The 15,449-nt window shown below is 41.3% G+C and overlaps 1 protein-coding gene across 1 annotated transcript; it reads right to left on the reverse strand.

Moving 5' to 3' along the window:
• Positions 1-2,378: 2,378 nt before the first annotated feature.
• On the reverse strand, positions 2,379-4,243 carry socs1a (suppressor of cytokine signaling 1a). The gene is made up of 2 exons (XM_026163714.1): positions 4,002-4,243; positions 2,379-3,148 (listed from the first exon to the last, which is right to left on the reverse strand). The coding sequence occupies exon 2, from the start codon at positions 3,089-3,091 to the stop codon at positions 2,441-2,443; it is 651 nt and encodes a 216-aa protein (XP_026019499.1). The 5' UTR covers positions 3,092-3,148; positions 4,002-4,243; the 3' UTR covers positions 2,379-2,440.
• Between the last annotated feature and the right edge of the window lie 11,206 nt (positions 4,244-15,449).

The following is a 15,449-nucleotide window of genomic DNA, read 5'->3' on the forward strand; positions in this document are numbered from 1 at the left end:
CTTCGATGAACACATCAGAGACCAACCTGGGCTTCAGTTTCTTCACCAACGATACTTTGGCGTGCAGACTGGAGCCGCCAGTAGCCAACCAGGCCAAACCACCAACCTTCCAGTTAGTAGATCACCTGCTCTACTTCCACCTCACTTTGATTTCTGTAAAAACCAAAGAGTAAACCAGCGGATACCATCATAGCATTCTCTACTACTACATCAGATTTCCTTTAAGCAGTACACATGCCAACAGGAAAAAGCCTTGGAAGGCTGGAAGGTAGGACAAAAGAAGGTAGGCCAAAAGTACTGAGCCATTGTGTCCACGAGAGCTGCTGAGCCATAGGAATCCATGCCCCAAAGGTTGCCGCAGCAATGGCTTACTATTACAACACCACACTCTATTTTAGTGAGCTTTGGGGCTTTCACAAATCTTTGTAAAGGCAAACCACATTTCTAGGTGACTGACTTTATTCACTTGTAGCAAAGGGACAGAAAACATGTGACTCCAAAGATTAAGTGGCACGGCCCAATACTTTAGTCCATTGCCAGGTAGCTGTGAACTGTTCACACTGCGTACACTCACACTTGTAAAGATTCATTGGTGTTTGGCAGTCTGTGAATGTCTTCACAAGCCGGATACTCAACATGTAAACAGGAAAACAAGGACTTTTAAATCCATTCATACTGAGGTCTAAAAAGTCTGGTTGTGGGTTCAGACGGAAGTCCCTTAACTATTGGCTGAGGCCGCTCAGTTAGAGCTGCTCCTACTGCTACTTCTACAGCTTTATTTAAGTATGTGTAAAGTCACAGTTGCATTACTATCATCAGGTATTAGTCACACCCCTTAGTTCATTTTAGGGCAGCGTGGTAGTAACAATGAAGTGTGAATGCTAACTTCCTTTAAAAAAATACGCACACATTCCAGTCATGTGAGTCGCACTCAGCCAGGTGTGCCACCTGCTGTTGCTGCACTGATTATATCAAAAGAAAAGACAAACCCAGCTTTGATTGGAAAGCAAGTCTCTAAGTTAGTGCTTCTGTTGTTTAGTTTGTCTTCACTGTTATCACCTGATTTCTTTTATTACTTCAACTCACTGTGTTCATTAACATACAATTAATGCATTTCCTACCCTACTCAAAGTTTATTTCTCATAACTCGAAGCCTGACCTTGATCTATCATGTATCTGTCTAACCACTAACCCCAAAAATTTCCCACTTCCTCTTGAGAGCATTTTAATCTGTACTGGGTCCAAATTAGATTGAAAAAGCAACACACACACACACACAATTCATTACGTGTCACCTCTCCCCCTGATTCTGGTAAGTGTGTCTGTATCTAAGCGTAACAGTCCATTTACTACCAAAGTAACCCCACCCACCTGTCACTTTGCCCTACCGAGATGAATCACCAAGTGACGGTATACTGTACAATAACCTTCCCCATTTCCTCGTGTCTGTCTGTCTGTCTGTAATGTGAGGGTGTGTGTGTGTGTGTGTGTGTGTGTGTGTGTGTGTGTGTGTGTGTGTGTGTGTGTGTGTGTGTGTGTGTGTGTGTGTGTCCCTCCTTCTCTCACTTAACTCCCACAAAACTCCCACAAGTCAGTGCGGAATGACAGGAAAAGTTAAAAAGTAAAACATAACTATCGCAGTGAGTTTAAATACTTTATTTAAAATAGAATAATAAGACATGTTAAAAAAATATGTTCAATTCAGTCACGAAACTCTCACATGTGAGCTTTGTGAGGGAGACAGGAGAGCTAAGAGTTACAGTACATGTGTTTGAGGCCTGTCTTCGACACTGACATCCTCCGTTGGGTTTTCAAGAATGAGACAGATGACAGTTCGAGAGTCAGTGCTGATTGACATTCATGTGTGATGTAAACATTCCACATTATTAGAGTATTTAAACCTGCTACAAAAATATATCTCCCTTGTGGCATGGCAACAGTACCCTCCGCCATCCCTCCATGCGTCTAAATGTCCGCTCTCTTAACGTCCTTGGATAATATTTATGTTGGACTACAGTTTCCAGTGGAACGGCGGCATTCACAGGCGAGCCCGCCGGTTCTTTCATCTCTAAAATAGCTCTGTTGTGTCTGTAGTTTTCTTTTAATGCAGCACATCCCAACTTTTCATACTTCCTCAAGAGCAACAGGTGCTCTGTCCATGTGAAACTGGGAGTTGAGTCTCTAGAGGTAATATATGTTGAAATGTCAGCCACAAACCCACTCCAGCTGGAGGCTGTCTGCACTCGACTGCTAACGTGTTCTCCCTTTTCGAGCATTTGGGAGCTTTTCAGCTCAAAGGGTTTTCCCTGTAACCATATCACAGCAGTCTCAATCTCCACTGAGTCGCAGACAGGCTTTACCAATCCCTTGCTGTTACTTGGTAAGGGCGACCTTCTTGAAATTATAAATAATACTGTCAACAGTTTGTATGGTAAGCTGGTTACAGTTTGTAAGGGAATTCCAACAGAAAGTCTTGGGCGACATGTGTGAGCGGCAGCTCTGGAACCTGGCTTGCCCCTCCACACAGCTCCAAGATGCGCTTCCTGCACAGCTCCTGCAGCGTCGGTTCCCATTTCCTGTAAGGGACGCTCAAGCTCTTCTTAGGAGAATTGATGTAATGCTCCAAGAGGGCAAAGAGTGTTTGGAAAGACCGCAGGTTGCCCGCTAGTGAGAACTTCTGGCGCTTGTAGTCAATGCGCACGCTGACCGGTCCCGTCTTGGCGTGGTAGGACAGCGTGAAGAAGACGTCTTTCTGACGGCTATCACGGATGAGGAAGCTGCCCAGCGGGGCGTCCCGAAGCATGCGGTGAGCGTCCTCCACTCCCAGGGGACCCCAGTAGAAGCCGCAGCGCTCGAGCTTGGATGCTGTGTCTGTGATGATTCTGCAGTCCTCCTTGCAGGTGAACGTCGGAAAGTGAGTCAGATAGACGGAGGGCGTTCTACGGTGTTGATTGGCTTGACGCTGAAGCTGCTCCACTTCGGTGCGAAGTGTTGAGGAGGAGGAGGAAGACAAGGATGAGGATGATGATGATGACGACAAGCTTGACAAGCGGGTCTTGTCATGGCCTTCGACCGTGCCGTCGGCTACCATCCTACAGGGGAGAGAGGCCCCAGACCCTCTCCCATCTCTAACCACCACACTGACATCCTGAGAAACAAACAGACAGAAAGGTCATTGACTTTTTCACTCACAACTGAGGCTAGCATCACTTTCACAGCAGCTTTGAAAAAAACCCAGACTTCTCAAAGCACAAAGAGCGCTGGTGTGCGCAGATAGACGAGAAACGCCTTGTAGTTTCCACTGAGCAGTTCAGCTTTGTTATGACTTGGATCTGCGGTTAAGCCGGCATAAAATCGACAGTGATGGTTGCCACAGCCAGACTACTGTACAATCCGTATGCCCCCCCCCCCCCCCTCCACACACACACACACACACACACACACACACAAAAGTATTTTACTGCTTCTTCTGTAATGACTTAAGCATCATATAACTAAGAATTCAGATAAAATATTTACACTAAAATGCATTGACTTGATTTCTTTAAAGCATCCTGTTCTTATAAGCTATACATAAAAAATCAACAGTATCCTGTGTGTGATTAATGGTATTTTCCTTCCTTCTTTAACGCGAATGATCTAAAAGGAAAAGAAAAAAAAACTTGCGCCACCAGTGGATGGAAGTTGAGCTAAATTCAAGGAAAGAGTAATGATTAACACTGGTGACGACCTGTGCTGATATCCGGCCGTTTACTCTTAACGATCGCATGTTGAAGCCGTTCAGACGAATACTTGACCGTTCACTTCAGCCAGACTGCGCTCAGAGAAACCTGAGCCTGATCCATGGTTTAACATTTTTCTGAACGCTGTTTTCCCATAAAACAAAAGCAGCTACGATTCTCCATCGCCATTTTCCACCCCCCAAAAGCATCCCAACCAAATATATCATTTTTTTCTTTTTTCTTTTCTTAATATATATATGGAGAGAAATAAAGGCTCACCGTTTTGTTCTGACTGATGTAGCGGTTTAAGGATCCGTATGGTCTGTAATCCCAAAGTGCGAAAGCTGTGATGGCAAAGAGCAGAATTCCTTGCAAATAATCCCTCGGTTGTCAGGATGCAGGGTGCACAGTTGCATTTGGGGTTAACCTTTACACCTTCTGGGCTTTGAGCTCCAGCCGTTAGATTGTGTGTGTGAAGCCTGGTAAACAGTTCACAGGCTTTTTAACAGGCTTTGCTCCGCCTCCGCCTCCTCCTCCTCCTTTCCTAGAAACGAAAGTGAAACTAAGAGAGGACGATCGCTAGCTTACTCTTTCACTTCTTTGAACTGAAATTTCAAGAATTAAAAAAAAAAACAAAAACCGCAAAGCCACATGACAGCAGGACGTTTACAGAAAGAGGTGGTATATTCGAGTAATGGGAGCAGTTTTTGTTGGTGTTTAGATTGACTTCGTCATTAGGGGTTGTAGTTTTTGTAGTTTTTCTTAATTATATTTTTTTTTTGAAAAAAAAAAAAATTCAAATGATGTAAATTCAGATTTGTTTGCCTAAACATGCATGCCGGTTCATGTTCAGAGATGGCATCAACAATCAGGATCAGTCCTTTTGTTTTGTTTTTCTTTGTAACTTTGCCCCTGCAGGTTGATAAGCATCTCCCTTTCCATCAAATACTAATGGCGAAAGATGACATGTAGCATTCCTGTGTCCTAACATGTCGAAGAAGTGCAAATTTGCACATCTTTTTGCAGAAATAATGTTAAAAAGAAAACATACATGCACATTTAGCAAAACAGGTCTGGGCTTGTAAATTAGTCATGCTTATGCTGCAGATGTAACTCTCTGTTGTTTGTATTTGGCTCTTTTCTGCAGGGTCTTTACATTTGGGGGTAATTCATTGCAGAAATGTGCACAGCATGACATCCTTCCAGTAATTTCACTGTTTTTCTTGCAGAACTTCACTTCCTTGCAGCTAAGGTGAGTAGTTATATGTAGTCATCAGATCTTCAGATAGCTAGTGGTTGTATTAAAGTTAATAATTATCTTTAACTGGAGTCTCGTGGTGGCTTTTTTATGTCTTATCTTGAATATTCAAATCTGATTGTCCAATGAGATTATGTGAGGTGTAGTACTTCTCAGAAAAGGGTACTATGCCTGCCATTTGTTTCACAATAAGTGTGTGAAACAGCAATCGAGTGTGTGCCCGTGTCTGTGTGTGAGTCTTCAAGTGTAACATGGCGTGGAGGCAGCAGCAGCCAGCTGTGGCGCTTCATTCGTGTTTGAATCCTAAAGAAAACCTTGCTTTAGTGTTTTTCTCGAGGTGCATTTCTTCCTGCGTTTCCTGTAACGTGGAGCATGTTTTCAGAGAAATCTGGCAATAAATTTGAATTTCATTTGATGCCCGATTGAACTCAAGAATTCCCAGATTTCTTGTTACCGCGGATAAAGTACTTCATCGATGCTTTATCTGGAATGAGGACTTCTCGGCTTGGCTTGTATCACAAATGACAAAGTGGTCAGTGAGGTCACTTCTGCTTAGTTTCTAAAGAAGTAGCGTTGCAGCGTGAAGAACAACAAAGAGGGCAAATTTACTTTTCTGCTCGTACAGCTGCGAGCATTCAAGTCTCTCAGTACAGTTTTGCCAGACATAGAGAAATGAAACTATTGGTGGCAGCTGTTGATACTCAGTATCACATTACAGAGAGAGGAACTGGTCCTCAGCAGGTCATTTTTGTCAGGCTGAAAACGAGTAAACTGAAAGTTAAGGAAAAGGCTGGAGATCAGCTGATGTGAATTACTTAAAGGGGCAGGAACATGCACACGGTTAGGCATATGATAGCAGAGGCAGACTGTGTGAGGAGTGTGAGCGTGTTTCTTTTTATAACAGGACAAGTCTGATCAGCCTGGTGCTTGCACGAGCAGAAGTAATAGTTCTAAATATGTCCCAACTCTGTCTGTGAGCTCTTGAGCTTCACATCCATGATAAGCTTTGCATCTTTTGTCTCGTCTCTGTCCCCTCAACTCCAACCTCTTTGTGCCGGGGGTTTCTTCAAGTTAAAGGGGAGTTTTTCCTTTCCACTGTGGCCAATTTCTTGCTCACGGGGCGTTGGTTGTTTGATTGCTGGAGTTTTCCCTGTTTTCTCTGTGTAGGATATTTAAGCGACTGTTGTTGGGATTTGGCGCACACCCCCTCACACAGCATTACCGTGGAAAACTTTAGTGTCCATATGCAAGTTGCTGTAGTAACACATACAAATTTAAACAATTCACAGAACTGAAGAGGATGTTTGAGAAAGGCCAATCATCACTTTACATTTTTAAGAACTGATCTCACGGCTCATTGTGAAACTTCACGGTCTTCTATCAGGGTTGTTGTCTTCTGAGGCAGCAGCACAGCTGACCTTCAAACAGGCTACTGAGTCTTTGTTCGACTGCTGCATTTGATAAATAACTGCTTGGCTCATAAATTGTGCATTTCTTGGTTGCGCTCAGAGAATACCTCACAAGCTTAATCAAACTTTTCGTACGCTTATCTGCCTGTTGTAATGCTTCTGGGTCTACTTGTCTCTGCTCTGTGTTGTTAGGCCAGTTAAAGGCTCTAGCCCTGAGGAGAAACATTCATTTTATTACACTGGATGCATGCCACAGCTCCTTCTGCTTGTGCTGCATGTCAGTGTTGGATTTCCTTGCATGCATTGCAGATGTACTCTAAATTTGTATAATGATACATTGAGCAATGCAGTTTTGCAACAGTGTATGCACACGTGTCTTGCATTTACATGATAATGCGCTTGGTGTTTACTTCAATGTTTGCACATGCTCCATGAGTTTCATTTCTGTGAAACAGGGAGAGAATCAAGAGACAGATGCACACCTTCACGCTGCATGCTGCACAGAACGTCCATGGAGGAGTGAATACATACAAGATATCACCAGGGCACCCATTAAATCCAATAACAGCTGCATTTTTTCAAGCACCTTTAATCATCTAAAAGCCATCAGTGGTGTTACGGTCTACATAGCATGGGTGGCGTGCACAACAGTGAGGGTTCTCGAAATCCTGGCGGTGATATATGGGTTTTAGAGCAAAATGCAGATGACAGCTTTCTCGAGGAAGGCCTTTTTTATTTCAGCAAAGACATCAACAAGTAACATTTTGTTTGTATTACTGCAGTATGACTCAGAAAAATACAAATTACAGCTACTGAAACAGCCTGCATGCAATCCAAAACCATTCACAGTGTTATGAAAAAATAATGTGAGTTCCTCGTTTCCTCAGAGATTTTTTTGTTTTGTTTTTTGCATGTACATTTAGTAACTACAGCTTGTTTTGTTGTTTTCATGCCGCTGCACAGCAGGACACAATGACGTGGTGATGCATCCCAAAAATAAAAAGTTAACATTATTGTGACATTATGACGTTTGTGCAAAAGACTATTTCTGGCCTTACCTCAGGGACAGAAACACACTGTTTCATCATGTTTCACCTGTGGTCAGATATTGAATTGGTGTATGAAGATACAAAGTTTATAGATTCATTGCAGCCACGCCCATATTGTGAGCCCTGCCTGTTGTTGTGCCAATAATAGTTAGCTTTTTTTGGAATTTCATACCTTCTGAAAAACATTCATGTAAACTGGAACTCTACTGGTTCACTAATTTGTGCATACTAGACCATTACCAGAGGGATGTTTTTCTTTTCCTTTTCTTTATTTTGTTAAGCCACTTAACACTTTTTCAGCATGCAGTGATTCCCAAAACACACCAGGCCATGGATTGGCCTCCCCAATACCTGTAGATCAACATTACTGAAGCAGTATGGGACAAAGAACGAAACAAAAGGGAGCCAATATCCAAAGAAGAGCTTTGAATGTTTTTCAAGAAGCCTGGAGAACTATTCCTGAAGACTGCTAAGCTTTTTAAGCAAGTTCAGACTGTGTTAAAGAATAAAGGTGATGAAACCAAATATTGAATTTCAAGCTTTTTAGAATTGTATAAACTCTGTTTTTGCCTTCTTTATTCATGCTTGTGCATATCTCAAATAATCACACCATCTATTCCCCAATGTCCTCAGTAAAATAAAGAGAAATTAAGGTTATCAAAAGACTTTAGCACAGTACGGCATGTCCTGCACAATAACAAGCATTAGTTGCCAAAAATCAGCAGATGAAAAACAGCACGAACATGTCCCAGCACCCCACACATTTCTGCAACAGCAAGCTGTTGTTTTAATGTCCTTTATCACCTTTACTTTTTCTTTTTGGGTCTGCAGAGATGTTGGCAACAGTAATTTACAATGTTTCAACTTGTCCTGTAGTCCTGAAACAAATGATCAAGCAGCGTTTTAATCGGTTCTCCTATCACAAAACAGCCTGTGTATCAACTCATGTCCTTTTGTGTCTGTACTTTCATTTTAAAGGAGATTCAAAAGTGGACCTGAAATCATTTACAATAATTCATAATCTTCTGGAAAACACTGTTTGTTCTACTTTCACTTGCCCTGGATGATGTTATTTGCATTTTGACTGTGATAACACATGAATAGCTACCTCAGTTATCTTTTAGGCAACGCTTCCATTGGATGCTGTAAAGCTGCTATGCTACATCTGTAATTGCCAGTGCGCAGTGGTGCAGTAAATCATAAAGCGAATCACTTTTAGTGGTGTATAAACTTTATGATAGCCTTTTACTTTATGTTCATCATTTTCATTTAAGATGTAAAATCCCAATCATAAGACCATAACTGAAGAGGTGAAAGATTAAATAGTAATAATCAAGACAATAAAAAGGAGAGCGAAATCCACTGACGGATACTTTTAAAGATTTTGAAGACCGTGGGAGTTTGGGTAGTCAGCGGGGCAGTTTTCTAAAATTCAGGGAAAGAGTTGTGTTTTGATGCTCTTGCAAGGAATTGTGTGGATTCAGGTTTTCTAGTTAGTCAGAAGTGTTATCCGCTTTTTCTTTTGCTGGCAACCAACAAAGATGAGTTAATAATTAATCATTTGGGGGTTGTTGGGTTGTTGTTTGCTTAACAAGCAGAGCAAAAAGCTTCTCAGGAAAGCAGCACCCACGACTGTTTTTGTAGTTGTTGTCTGATTTTTTAGTTTTGGTTTTTTTATCTTTCTGAATGTTATTGTGTGCAAGGGTTGGATACAGGCAGGACAAGAACGGGCAGGCCTTGGTCACGCCTGTCTGAAGTTCCAGCAGGGTAAATTTGATCCAGTCCTTCCTGTATTCTGTTAAAACATGACTGAGCTGGAATGAAAGTGGAAGTGGAGTTAGAGTGAAATGAGAAGCTGCATTTCGGCTAATCTTCGGCAGTTATAGGAAGGAGGTTCTGAGGAGGCACCGGGACAGAAAACACAAGACACACGAAAAAAAAGCAACTGTGCATGAGATCACAGTAAAGCCGTTTTCCACGAATTCCTGCAACATTTGGAAGCAATTACAGAATTTCGAACCTTACTGGAAGCCGTATAAAAATCCCTCATCCTTCAGTCATCTCTTTTCCTGCCTCATGTTAAACATTTTTGTTCTATCAGGTTGCAAAAAAACAAAAAGATTAGATTGTTATTTTTCCTTTAAGATTTATTTTCAATCTGCTTGTTCTGAGATCCGTTCCTGAGCCTTAACGTGTCTTTTCCTGCTCCACAGACTTATTCTTGGCTTCCTAGGGTTTGGTCTTGCACAAACAGATGCTTTTTAAAGGAAATATTTCTCCTGTTCCATGACAAGAGTGTGGACTTTGATTTACTTATTAGTCCTGCTAATTGCTTGTTGTTTCCTGCTACAAAGGCTCTCTGTGCTTTTAACTATGTGCTTTTAAACTGCTGTTTCCAAAGAGCCATCAGCAGAATGGCCCTGTACAGAAATTCCTCTTAAACCTACTCTTTGGATCCTCTCTTATAAGATGCAAAGGTTTACTGTAAAACAGCTACAGCAGGAGAACAGCAGTTTCATAAGAAGGGACACTCCGACGAACCGGTCAGACAGCTGGCTGACTAAACATGAAAGGAGCTTCCCCATTGTGATATTAACATTAAATGTTTTCCGGAGAAATGCACAGCCTACTAGGAAGATCTTCATTTCCTATTAACGCGGCATACAAACTGTCTCAGAAATCCGCTTTGGTCTGCTGCCAACTTTAACTTCTGATCTATTATCTGAGCCGTGTTTTTATTGGGGTGTTTACTAATCAGACATGCATGAAACAGTTTTTTAACACGTGGAGAGTCAAACAAAGCGACGGGTCGGCTCTCGGTCACGTGCTTGACAAAGGGGCTAAAGTGGACATTGTGTGTCTAGTCTGTGACTGTCTTTGTTTGCTGATGTATCACTGGCATCGGGACTACAAAAGACATCATGCAGTGGAAAATTTTGATTTCTTTTGGTGGGCCTTTTGGGGAGATTCCAAACTGAACTGATTGATAGTTGGTATATGTTAATCACGTGAGCTACAATGTCTTGAAATTCACCCAGAGTTCTTGAATGGACCACTTCTGTTTACTAAATGGAAAGAACCGGTATCCGGACAAACACACTATATACAGACAATGTTTTCTAGTTGCAGGGGTGGGCCATGTGAAACCGGTTGCATTTTGGAAGGCCGGGAGATGATTTATGGAAGCAAGGACAAGAAAAATAAAATAATGATCCTCAGCAGATATTTGTTTTGTTTTATGGCAATATTATTCTACGCATTAGTTGCAAAATGACTATGAGGGTAGGAATGTGGTGGAACTGCTTACAAATATTCACTGATGCTATATTTCCCCCTGCTTTGTTTATTTAGTTTAAAATTTAGCAGTCGGATAGCTAAAGCAAATACTGTAATATATGCCCACTGTATAGGAGAAATAAATGTAACAAAAATGCACCACATATAATCCAAAACCTCAGTAAATGTACTTTCTGCCACTTCCTAAAATATGCTGAAACATCAGGGAAACATGAAGTGATACTCTATATATAATGATGACCCTGTCCAACAACATGTTTTGATGAATACGCCACGTGGGTATGAGTGTGTGCGCGTGCGCATGATTAGCACGTGATTTATTCTCATAAACCTTGTGTGTTTATGTTTACCTGAAGTGCTTCTGTCTGCGAGGGCGAGCCCATCGCCTAACAAGGTTCAGGGATGCAATGACTGCATGCTTTCATGCAAGCATCTGTTTATGGAAAGAGTTTGTGCAGTTTGTGATCATGTCACAGATAAAATATCTACACTGACCCCGGCTGACAGGCTCTGTAAAAAAGGACGAACGCTTCCTCCCCAAGCGTTCGTCCTTTTTTATTTATTTTTTTCTTTTATATTCGTCCTTCATTTCTTTTTTTTACAAACAGCGCAGTCCAGATGAATGTGTTATATAGCCACTCAATTACAAGGCGTTGCAACACTTTATGAGGCACAAATAAAACACTTAAGAAGAAATAAAAGTGAAACTTTAGCTATGGGAATTCTAGAAGCATGACTAGATTAGAAGTGAGGAATGAATTCGCTCATGCAATAACAGCAGTGTCTGACGAACTTTTTAACAAAAAACTGATCCCCGTCTCCTCAGTCATGTCTCCGTGGCTGTCCCTGTTCCCTGTCTTGTGTAGTTAATATGTCCATCGTCCTGGTCTGTGTGTTTTTTATCTTTCCTGTTCCCATGTTCTTCCTGCACTCCCCAGTTGTCGTGTCTCCGTGTTTGGTTTTTCCCAGTCCCACTGTCAAGTTTGTGCATCTTAGTCTGAGTCTCAATGTGTGTTTACTTCCTGTCTTATTTTGTCAGTCCCCTGTCTTGTGCACTTTGTCTTGTTAGTCAGTTTTACTTCACCTGTGTTTCCTGGTGTGTTCTATCTCCCAAATTACCTCATGTGGGTATTCTCATACTCAGTTGGCTTCAGTTCCTTCTTGTAATCTCTCTCGTGTTGTGTGTTCTTTCATCTGTCTGGCAAGTTGCCAGTTAGTTTTATGCTGCTGTAAGTTTGCCATTTGGTTACCACTCAAGGAGATACAACAATACAAGGCGAAGAATAACTGCCACGCCACTCCTTAAATACACCAGCTTCATTGAGCCAAACAGTCCTCAGGTGTGCCTACTATGGAAACCCTGTGTGCCAAGGCCTCACTCGGCCACCCACCTGTTTCTAAAAAAAGAAAATGGAGAAGAATTTAAAACCCAGCACGCAGCTACAGTAAAAAGGTGGAATCCAGTGAATCAGCTGTAACTTTAGCCAGCTGTAACGGCCAGATGCTGAAGTAACATACTGCTACTGCAACATTATGAACATCTGCACCAAAAACACCACTCCATTTTTCTGGCTATACTGCTGTGAATGATGCATTTGCTTATTTTACATTGGTGTGTGTGATAAGCAAACATTTTACCTCTGTTTACTGTCACCAAGTCAGTCCGCTCTCAGTTGTTGGCTTTCAGTGCATTTGTGAGTCATCTAATCTAATTAATTAATCTGTAACATCATGGACACGTTGCATACTTCTCATCCCACTACAATTTTTAAAACACGCTGGAAATTTGGTGAACAGGGATTTCAACTCGCTCTCAGTTCCTGCAGGTTCGACATGCTGGGAACTGTGTTTAAACTTTGGCCTTCTGCCCTTCCTGCATAAAGTGGATACAAATGGCAGAGCAATCCTGGCACATGTGCAATGGAAGTCCAAAATGTTCCTTCCAAAAATAAATCTTTGGTTGTAAAATTATTGCTTGTGGGTTGTAATGTTTATGCACTCTTATGTTTGTTTTTTCAAACACACAATGGCTGAGATGACCCCGTTCGTTGCTGAGAATAATTATGAAACCAACCCTTAACCCTCTGTTTTGGATTATTTATTTTTTTTAAGGGGAGTTTTTTCAGGAAATAATCAATAAATATTAAAGTTATTGCCAAGACACTGTAGGAGAGCAGCCAAAAATCGCATATTGTGATACACAGGTTAAAGGTTAGAGCTGAGGTTACAGCCCGAGACCTTTTCACAAACCCTCTTTGTTAACAAAAGCCATTGAAATCTCAAACTATAAATGCATAGTCACTAGAGAATTCAAGCGTTTTTAGAGTAAAAGAAAAATTAGAGCATTTGAATGCAGTTGATGTATGGCGAGGGTGTAAAAAGAGCTGTAAGGTTTCAAAATGAGAGTCAAATCGAACCACTACCAATTCCTGAACCTGTTCTTTATGTTAAGTTAGGGAGTCCTGTTCATTTGTACTTTGCTGTTTCACCTCCAAGTTCTGGGAAATGGCAAGGCGGTTTAAGACACAAAGCTGCAAAGAGTGCAGGGTTTAGGGGAAGAGGATGGAGGATTGCATCTTTGCACATACAGATTTGTAATCAGTGCAAACATGCGAGCATATACTCACAGGCTAGACAGAGGCACACCTAGCTGCGAGCACAGGCACATAGGCACGCATAGGATAAATATCACTGCTAACAGCGAACTCACCGTTGTTTACATTTGCAAGCACGCGCATACGTTCGTTTGTTTGGGTTTTTGAATTCGACTGCACGTGCCTCTTGTCTGTTGCACGGCTTGCGTGCGCGCAGAAACAATTACGGACTATTTGCCTAACAGTTTGCGTGTGTGGTCAGATTGCGGTTTCCCTCAGCAGAAATGGCCTTTTTCAAGGAACACGAAAGCGAAAGTAAGCACTCAGATCTGCCCTCTCCACATAGTAACAGATTTATGATTGGCTCTTCTGTCCACTCTGGCTTTAGGTGGCGCTGGAAAAGTGGAAAATTAACCCATGATTTTTGTTTGTTTGTTTGTTTGTTTGTTTGGTTGGTTGGCTGTTTGGTTGTTTGGTTGTTCGGTTGTTTGGTTGTTTGTTTGTTAAGGGGGCTGTAATTGAGCAGTTGTTTGGAATGCAAAAATCTAAGGGCACAGGGCTACCATCTAATAACATAGTTAAAATAGTTAAAGTACATTCAAATGATGGGACTCATTTGACTGAAGCTTTGTCGATTCTTCTTGATTTCCTCAGTGTCCCCTTCTAGCAGCTGTTGATTCTCACGTGAAAAGATAAGAATGGACATTGAAAAGTAATGCAGTTGAGCAGGTTTCAATAGAAATACGCTGTCAGTATTTTGCAATGGCAGTTGACAATGAGAGGCATTTATTGTGTTAATACAAAGTGATTAAACAAAGCAGAGGATAAGATAAGCTTTCAGTTTAGATAAGATAAGATAAGATAGAACTTTATTAATCCCTCAGGTGGGTTCCTCTGGGAAATTCGACTTCCAAAAAAAGCACAGCAACGACCAAAGTTACAGTTACAGAACTGTTATATATACACACACACACACACACACACACACACACACACACACACACACACACACACACACACACACACACACACACACACACACACACATATATAAATACAGAAACAAATATAAATAAAATATACAAAGGGGATAAATAGAATAAATAGGAATAAAAAATAAAAATACAAGTGAATTGCACATTTCAAGTATTGAGTCTATTGCACTGTTGACTATTTACAAAAAGTATTGCACAAGGTATTGTACAGTGAGGTGAAGAGGCACTACAGCTTAGTTGTTCCCCCCTCCTTTGTCCTCCTGTTTCCCCTCCCTCTCCCCTCCAGAGAGGAGTTAAACAGTCTGATGGCGTGTGGGACAAAGGATGCTATCTCAAAAATTCTTTAAACCGGGAAAGTTTGTCTATCTGATTAACAAGTCAAAGGCAGTTCGGTGGCTAATCATTTCATAGTTTTGTCTTCTGTCTCCCATTGTTTGTGGTTTGTACTGTATCCTCTTGTCCTTCTCTTCTCGTTCCTCTCTCTCCCAAAAGGTTGTGGCAGTTGACCGCCTCTCTCTGACTCTGGTTCTACTGCTTTCTTCTCGTCAAAAGAGAGTTTTTCCTTCCCACTATTGAAAGTATTAACTCATAGCAGGGCTTTTGACTTTTAGGGTTTTCTCCTAAATATTTGGTGTTTTACCTTATAGCACAAAGCATATTGGGGCAGCTTTTGTTTTGACTTGGTGCTTTAAACATGAACTAAATTAAATTAAATGGAACTGATATGAACTAATTCCTGTTCTTCTGGGAGTTTTATGGGGGGTGGGGGTGTCATGGCCTCATTATCAGCCCTTATAAGTCCTGCTCGAAGTTCTTTTATGCAATAAATGATTCACTTTCAGTATTTATCATTAGATCTGCCTTCTGGTAAAGGAAGCTTATCACTGTTTGGCCATTTGGGGGTCAACAAAGCAGCACTTCCTGTGCCGTCATTCTTTGTCTAATTTATCTTCAACTGTTTCCTATTTTAAAAGATAAAGAGTCATCATATTTATATTGGTTTTACCGTAATGCTTCTAAACCTTTGCCTGTAGTGCTTTCTTTGAAGTGTGCTTCATTGTAAAACATATGATTCATCATGTTTGTATGCGTGATGCGTACACTGATCAAATACTAACTTAAACT

Source organism: Astatotilapia calliptera, chromosome 4 (assembly GCF_900246225.1).
Source record: "Astatotilapia calliptera chromosome 4, fAstCal1.2, whole genome shotgun sequence".
In the NCBI taxonomy this organism is placed as follows: domain Eukaryota; kingdom Metazoa; phylum Chordata; class Actinopteri; order Cichliformes; family Cichlidae; genus Astatotilapia; species Astatotilapia calliptera.